General features: G+C 40.2%; 1 protein-coding gene across 1 annotated transcript in view; it reads right to left on the bottom strand.

The window, feature by feature from the left end:
• Positions 1 to 3,888: 3,888 nt before the first annotated feature.
• The window catches only part of LOC311062848 (uncharacterized protein), a 12,378-nt gene continuing 7,121 nt past the window's right edge, over positions 3,889 to 9,145 (bottom strand). Inside the window, exons 6-7 of the mRNA XM_084082067.1 lie at positions 9,119 to 9,145; positions 3,889 to 8,558 (exon numbers count right to left, since the gene is read on the bottom strand). The exon at positions 9,119 to 9,145 is cut by the window's right edge and continues 3,344 nt beyond it. Of these exons, the coding sequence (XP_083938193.1) occupies positions 6,336 to 8,558; positions 9,119 to 9,145 (2,250 nt within the window). The 3' untranslated portion in view covers positions 3,889 to 6,335. The remainder of the gene's footprint in view (positions 8,559 to 9,118) is intronic.

Below are 9,145 nucleotides of genomic sequence, written 5' to 3' on the forward strand. Positions count from 1 at the left end.
CTCACACTGACAACAATAATAAGTTTCGTTTTCTCTGTACAGACATGCGTCAATGCCATAGCCGCGCCCGTTCTGGCGGAACGTTCTCAACGGACGGTAGTGACGGAGCGCATCCGGTGAAAACAGGTATTACACTTCATGTAAACAGGAAGTAAACAAGGAAGAAAAATGGTGTTCGGCCACAGACGGGATTAAAACACTTATTTATTGAAGAATATGGACTAATACATTGCACAAAGACTTCGGACCGCTAGTTAACATTTGGGCAACCGGGTAAGCACCGTATATATTGTTTTACATATATATTGTACATATACGGAGAAGTACGGGCTTTAAGGCTATATCTAGTACGAAAGCAAAAGTCAGACTCGCTAAAATACACAGTCTTGATTCAAGGAAGGTCATCACTTCTACGGTTTGGACGGACAGACAGACAGACAGACAGACAGACAGACAGACAGACAGACAGACAGACAGACAGACAGACAGACAGACAGACGTAGTTAGATAGATAGAAATAAAGAATTTAAGTGAAACAATATATTTCCCATGGCAGAATATTGGCCCAAATTAAGTCTAATTTCACATTCAGGTGTATAATAATTTGTGTTAAATAATGTCTAAGATTCCACTCAAACTTTCTGCTTTTCATAAAGAAATGCTCTTAATTTGTTGTTGTTGTTGTTTATAAGCACAACTTTTTTTTACCTACATAAATATCCCATAGGCCTATAGAACAATGATGACATACAATATCTTCTCAGATATGAAGAATTCCTCAATTTATATGAATTGAATGAATGAAAATGGTGATAAAAATGAAAGGGCACATCAGCACTTCCATGACAATAACAACACACACAATATCACAGAGGATAAAAACACAATAAAGCCCTAAGGCTTATCTATTATGGTCTATTAGTTATTGTCTTTGATGCAATTCCAAATGGAGAAGGCTAAAAATACAGTTATCATCTGCATCCAAAGAAAACTATTGTGTGATCGTGATTCCTTCCTAAGATCCTCCTTAAATTTTGTCCAATCTGTATGGTATGTCAATACAATATAACCAATTTATACAATTGGGGTGATTGTATTTTGTCTCCCTGCTCTTCTATTGAGAAATGTAGATCATGTCAAAGGTCTTATCTCACCTAGACACAGGATCTGACCCAAATTTTGACCTGATGGTCAAGATTCATTTTTTATCCCCTGAGCAAGCAGGTGCAACGCAAGCTCAATGGTAAAAAAAAAATCAGCTTGCGATCACTTGCAATCACTTCAAATCCGGGTTCAAATCAGGGGTAGAAGAGGAAAGTCACACAGTGCATCTTTAATGAGTGTCAAAGCTACCAATGTATAAGAAATGTAATCCACAGGGAAAGTGTCACTACTCTCAATACAATATTTTGGGGGAATAGCACATTTAACATCATTCAGTGGTGGCTACTGTCAAAACAATACTTTTTATACTAATTGACAAACAAAGTAAAGGATGTGTCATTTTTAAAAAATGTGCCGTTGCTACCCTGTTAAATCATACCTTTCTAGATTTCTGATTGACTCTGTAAAATCAAGGATGAAACTTTAATTAATCTTGTCTGGGAATGTGCATAGCAGTATCTTTTGAACTGACTTAAGTAACTTAAAACACAGAAGAATCATCAAACTTCATTATTCAAAAAGAGCATTTCTTATTCTGAGTAACTAAAATTACCTTAATGATGCTTATACATTGAACACTGCAAAGCCATCATGACCATCTTGTCGTCATAATCAGCTATGTAGAACCCCTGAGCTGTATGTTATGTATTTTATACATTTATATAGGCCTACTGTGTTTATTGTTTTTGTGTTGCTTGTGAAGTGGATACCTGTAGACTAGGATATATCTATCACCGGGTGTATGGATGGATGGAAAGACAGTTAGAGTCCAGGCAGATCTTCAATCATCATCTGTTTATTTGCATGCAGGCAGGTTACAGCATAGCAGTTAGCAGGCAGTCAGCTCCAGAGCCCTCGTAGTTCAACTACCCCCAATATAACCCTCTCCTCACATTTATAGGACCCGATGTTGCAATTCGTCTTTTGGTTCACCCCCTCCTTTCTGATGGGGTCCTGTTCTTGCGTTCATATTTCACAATCATCTCAAAAGTACAAGAACACAATAACATGTTGATATCATCTCATTTCTGGGAACATACGGTCCATTAGTCTGAATATTTGTGACAAATCCTGATTTGTACAGCTTCTAGAATTTTCCACTTCCTTCCCAGATGCTCCTCTGAGTGCTTTCTGACTGGCCTTCTACTAACGTACTTGCTGCTTGCCTGAGAGAACTCACTCCTTAGGGTCTGTGGGTCTATATGTTTAGCCACCACACTTGTTTTGCTTGTATCCTGTTGTCTATATAATCATTTAGTATTTTGTGTTTTACTGATTAGTGAAGTACACAACAAAAGTAAAATTCTTTGTTTTCGGTTCCTCGACATTGTAAAAACAATAACAAATGAAAGAATTAATTAAGTAGTAAGGTAAATAAATAGCTACTATGTACAGTAATCATAGCACACTTTTAGGTGCTTTGAAGTTGCTGTGTGCATGGGTCCTATTTCTAAATATTATACAGTGTATGTATAAGCATATATTTACATAGCCTACATTGGGCATTTACGTGTGCATATGCAATTGGGCATTTACGTGTGCATATGTATGTGAATAATATAGGTGTGTGAGGGGCTAGTCACTGCATGCTATTGTTTTAATGTGGTTTAGAAATACTGTACATAACATATTATGTACATATTTCTGGCAAGTCTGAGTTTTCAGTCAGTGACTAGCGTATCATTTGCTATTTCATTCATGATCAAAGGCCACCTTTCAAATCAACAGGTCAGATGACAGATGTAATGTCATTGATGGGATGCCCTTGAGGCAGTGGGGAGTATTTAAATTAAATGATCTGATATATCCTTTGCTCACCTCACCTCAACAAAACATCAGAATCAGTGTCAGTTTAAATGGAGTGCTGAGAGGTCATGCCAGCTGCTGAGCTGCTCTAAGGACACATCAGTCATGTGTGTCTACATGGATAGTTGCAGGCCTAGCTACTATTTGCAGTAGGCTACTATGGTATTTTGTCAGAAAGTCTTCACCTTTAATAAAATGTATTTTCCAATCTTCATATTGAATATTCTTCTGAGTCGGGCAGATCAGCTAATGTGTGTCTAAATAATATAATAATATAATAATAATATAATAATAATACTATATATATATATATATATGTATAGCATATATATATATGTATAGCATATATATATGTGTGTGTATATATATATGTATGTATGTATGTATGTATGTATGTATGTATGTATGTATGTATGTATGTATGTATGTATGTATGTATGTATGTATGTATGTATGTATGTATGTATGTATGTATGTATGTATGTATGTATGTATGTATGTATGTATGTATGTATGTAGAAGAGAGATGAATGTTGGGTTAGGATAGAATTTTATTTAATTGAAAGTCTTCCTTTTAGTGTTTGTTTGTTTGTTTATACTGTACTTATGAGGCACAGTCGGTCACAGCCATCTGTGTACACTGAATAGGAAACTGGAGATTTACTGCCATCTGCTGCCCAATAAATGGATGCACTTTCCTTATGCGGCTTATTTGACTGTTATGTTCTTGCTGTTATAAAGGTGTGTGATAGGGTTAAATATGAACCCTATGAATAGGGCTGAGCCCAAGAAAGATGAAGAGATGGTTTCTTCAAGACCCCAAGATTTAACCAGTCGACATAAAGAAATGAGAGTCAGACAAAGACGGATGTAAGTCCAAGGATTGAAACAATTCTGTATTGCTCAGAGCGTGCTCACGAGGACAGTACAAGTTACAGACAAGAATAATAATCACACACTAATATATAAATATAACAAACAATGGTATTTATACACAGTTGGACTTCAATGACATCAGACATAGGTGCATCCTTTTGATTGGCTTTAAGACCCTCAGACGTAGGATGGAGTCGTAGGATGGACAAGCGTCTGGCTGTCATAATAATAAGTTGTTGTTCATCTTATGGTGTCCTTGTGTACAATTCTCGGTTCCATAAACAAGTTGTTCCTTCGATATCATAGGGACATGTGCCTGGTTTTATCTGTGACAGCTGACAGAGTAAATTAGTGACAATTATCCCGGTCATACAGGTCATCTTACACAGATACAGGTCATTTGACATTTAATCACAAAGCGTTGACCAAGACATGTTTTTACTGATTGGAAACATATGGAGCTGGCACCAGATAGCAAATATGGAGCCAGCTACATGGCCTTGGTAGAGAAAGTGTAGTAGAGTTACAAAAAGCATGTTTAAAAGACTGAAGTATAGGCCCAAAAAGACACCACTATAGTGATTTGACTGGTTAGATCGATATTTCTGGTCCACAAAACATATAGTTTTAACTCCATCAGTGTGAAATAAAACGTAATAAAGTTCGTTAAACATTAGCCGGCTTGCAGAAAACACATTTTCAAGTTCATGTGAAACATTAAACGCTGAATGTTAAAACCCTGACTTGTTTGCTGAGACTTGTAGTTGGTCAATTGTCATAGAAAAGAAATACACTTCAAATCCCATGATGCTGGTGAGGTGAGTATAGCAATTTTTTTTATTTTTTTTACTAAAGTTGGACTTGGAGACCTCGCACCGCAGTGGCACATACAGACAGACAGACAGACAGAGGTATTTAGATAGATAGATAGATAGATCATCATGATTTGTGTGCATGGGGATCTCATCTTAAACAAGCTCAGTGCTTAATGAGTCTTCCAGTTTAGTAGACCTTGTATTGTGAATTTGTACTTCCATGTACTGATGTTCTCATGTCTTACTAAATAAAGTACATCAATCAATCAGTCATAGAATTTAAGTGAAACAATTTAAGTCCCCCATGGGGAATATTGGCCCAAATTAAGTTTGATTTCACATTCAGGTGTGAAATAATTGTAGGCTATTTGTTGCTTGCTTCATAAACAAATGCTCTTAATTTGTTCATTAATGTTTAAGCACAACTTTTTTTCTCCATAAATATTCCATACAAAACAATGATGACATAAAGTATCTTCCATCTTCTCAGATATGAAGAATTCCTCAATGTATATGAATTGAATGAATGAATTTGGTTAGTTTATTTGTGATGTGCAATTCTGCAACGGCAGGAAAAACACAGCATGTAAGATCAATTTTGAGAAATTATACATTTTATATTTTAGAAACAGAAGGGATATAGTCTGGAAGCATACATGTTTTCCCATGCTCTCTTTTCTTTTTTCCATACTTATCCAGACATGGAAATTACTCAAGTAAAATTCCATACTTGCGCAGGAAACCTGTAAAAGTTGTGAAGCTAAACTAAAGTAATAAAAATGTACTATTTGCTATGGACAAATAGGGCTTCTGCTAATTCAGTATTGTCAACATGATACATTTAATTATAATTTCATTATACATATGCAAAAAAAATTGTATTAGTATGATTATTACTATCTAAAAAAAGTGTGCTATTGCACCACACTCAAATCAGGCACCCAGCAAGTATGGTTGTGTGTGTGCGTGCGTGTGTGTGTGTGTGTGTGTGTGTGTGTGTGTGTGTGTGTGTGTGTGTGTGTGTGTGTGTGTGCGTGTGCGTGTGCGTGTGCGTGTGTGTGTGTGTGTGCGCTGTCCCTAATTAATTGGGCTCCGAGCTGGGTGTGACTGCACTGTGACTGCATGCAGTCACACCCAATTAGTTTATAATATCTGAAATGTATATAGCTCTTTTTTGAGTACCCAAAGACGCTTTACATGGGGGGCATGAAAATACAACAAAGAAAAACAACTTCATTAGTGGGAAAAAACACTAAGAAAAGGCAAAGACTAAGGAATAAAACTAGAAAATATTGTTCCTAAAGAAACAATGTGGGCTCGCTTTAAAGGCAGTAGTATAAAAAGTACAAATTCAGTTTGACTTGGTATCTCTGTCTGTGTGTTGTGTGTGGGCGTAGACTTGCATCCAGTTGATTAGATTGGGATCACCTGTTATCATTCTTCTAATTGTCATCAGTTACACACCTGCGTGCATAGCTGACGGTAGGGGGATGGAGGGATATGGGGGGGTGAGAGGGGGGTATGGGGGTTGGGGTGGAGGGGGGGAGTTGTGTGGGGTTATGTTGACCAATACACACCATTAGTGTTAAATGGGAGCTTGAAATGTACAACATTATTGCCATCAAAATTTAAGTACCAAAGTATAAGGTAAATGGCACTTTTATCCAAAGCGTTTTACATACATTGTGCATTACATTCAGTGTTTTGAGGAGTGGCCACCCTGGAAGTCACAATGGTCAACAGACCCTCTTTAGCCTTGGCTTCTTCAAAAATGTCTTTGAATTTGTTGGCCATCTCTTGCAACTTGAATCTCACAGCCAGTTGCTCTACTTTGAGCACTCCTTCAGCAAAGTCTATGGCGCTCCAGATCCAGGCCTTCTCAGAACCCTTCATTGGTTCCAGCTTCATGGCTGCAGTGATCCAGTGGTTTGCGCAGAGCTTGAGCACCTGGTACCTCCTCATGATCAGCCTCACCCGCTTGGTGTCGTAATGCTGCAGGATCTTGAGGTCTCCGATGCCCCTCTCCTTCCACTGGCTCAGGTCTTTATCGTAGCGGTACATCTTGGCCCGGTGGCAGAACACTTCCTCCTCCTCTTCCTCCCCGGTGGATGTGTCTACCAGGTCAGGTAAGGGGACCACAGGTTTAAAGTACTGACCATCCCTGTCCTCATCCTGACTGACATCCTGTTCATCATCAGTGCCCACAGAGGCCCCGCTCTGGTTCAGTTTAGTAGGGGTCTTCGCTGGACTGATAATGGGTTGGAAACTAAAGTTGAAGCCACAGGCGGATTCCCCGAAGCGGAAGAGGTTATTTCGAATGGGGCTGCTGGCGATGGGAGAGGCGTAAATGGACGTGACAGCGGTGTCATCCAACACGTCCTCCTCTCTGAGGTCGTAGTTATCCCTCTCCAGAGTGGGGCCTGCATGGGGCTTGATGACAAGTGCCAAAACATCGGTAGCCGTTGAGATGTCTGCTTGGCCTTCCTCCTTCCGCATCTTTGTTTTGTCATCCGTCAGGAAGAATTTTAGGTCTTTCAGTCCTTTCAAGGTATTAGGCTTAACATTGAATAGTGGATTATCTGGGTCCGTGTCTTCCAACGATGGTGTGGAGATAGAAACACCAGTCTCCTTTTCTTTCTCTCTGTGCTGATCGGTAATGTTTTTAAGAAACATGGAAGCAGACCCTGATGCAGGTGTTGGATCTGCAGGTGTTGGATCCTCAGTTGCAGAAGTTTCCTTTCCAGTGTCCTGACTCTGAGTGCCAAACTTAAAGCCACCAGATGAAACGGGCAGTGAGAAGGAGAACCCTGTTTTTGCCTTTGTTGAAGCCGAGTTTTTGTCTTTGCTTTGGCTAAACTTAAAAGAGCTACCAAAGGGTGTTGTAAAGCCAGTTCCAGAAGGTTGACTGGATGAATTTTTACTTCCAAAGTTAAAGCTGAATGCAGAGCTGGAAGGAGCAGTGCTGCTGGCTGTGCTACTTGGATTGGGATTAGGAGTCTGACAGGACACGCACTGATTGGAAGAATCGTTCCTTACCAGACAAGCGTCACAGTCCCACTGTCCATCCTTCTTTGTAAAAGCGGCTCCAAAATTTGACGGAGATGATGTGGCTGCTGGCTTTGGGGCTGGAGGTTCTATATTTGTTGTAGCTGAGGGATTAGGGCTTTGACATGAGACACAATTTTTGGCATAAGCTTCATTTCGTACACAGCACGTGTCACAGTCCCACTGTCCTAGCTTCTTACCAAATTGTGCCCCGAATCCATAGCCAAAAGCAGGCCCAAACTTGAAGGAGAAGCCCCCTTCTGAGGTTGACCCTTCAGCAAGGCCTTTGGTTTCATTGCCGTCTGGCTGTGATGAAGCATTAGGATTGTCACTCTGACAAGCAACACACTTTGTAGCCGTGGCATTATTTCTCACACAGCAAACGTTACATTCCCATTCTCCTTCTTTCAATTTGAAAGAAGAGAACCCGCCATCGGCAAAAGAGAACCCGCCGTCATTTCTAGTGCCAAATGTTAAGATGCCAGGTTGGGTGGGGGGCTGCTCGGGGGCCGGAGGCATCTGCTCAGGTGGATCCATTTTGGTGGGAAGATCTGACGTCAGAAGACCCAGCAGCCTTTCACTGTGTTCGTTGGCTGAGCCTGAGAAGTTGAATTTGAACAAGGATGAGGGTGTGGACTGAGCCACTACTCCAGCTTCAAAACTCGGCACTTTGGGGACCTTGGATGGCGCCTGGGGGGCGAAAGCGATCTTTCCAAAGTCCATGGCCTTCCCCTCAGCGCTTTTTGGTGGCTGTACAGACGGCTTCGCGAAGTAACCAGGCTCAGGCAGTGGAGGAGGGTTGGTGGCGGGCTGTGGTGGAGGTGGCATGCGGCTCATACCATACATTGGGACCTGTGAATAAGGACAAAAAATATTTGAACAAAATAAGTAAATAATAATAATGCATTTTTTTTATTATTATTGGTGGCTTTGGATAAAACATTGGTGGCTATAGTCACCGAAGCCCCTGCGTAACGGCGCCCATGATGCAAACTCCACACAGAAAAGCCCTTTCATGAACACCACCTAGGGTATGGGCACTGATGACGCAGAGGAAAGAACGCGTCCACAGCGTCCCCGGCGGGAATCAAACCCAGGACCTTCTAGCTGTGAGGCGTAAACAACTAAAACTACACAAGCTACATTTAAATCTACACCAATTACACCTAGAACTACACCAACTACATCTAAAACTATTCCAGCTAAACCTAAAAATACTTCAGCTACACCAAAAAATACTCCAGCTACACCAACAAAATAACTTAAAAAATAGCTTCAGGTACATCTAAAACTACACCAGCTAAATCAAACCACACAAGCTATATCTAAAACTACGACAGCTACACATAAAGCTACACCCTCACATATACAGTACAGGTATAGGTATAGGTTAGAGTGAAGGAGATACTTACGTTGAATTTTAGGGTGGTGCCAGGTTG

This window comes from Gymnoscopelus microlampas, assembly GCF_963454915.1.
Source record: "Gymnoscopelus microlampas genome assembly, chromosome: 16".
In the NCBI taxonomy this organism is placed as follows: domain Eukaryota; kingdom Metazoa; phylum Chordata; class Actinopteri; order Myctophiformes; family Myctophidae; genus Gymnoscopelus; species Gymnoscopelus microlampas.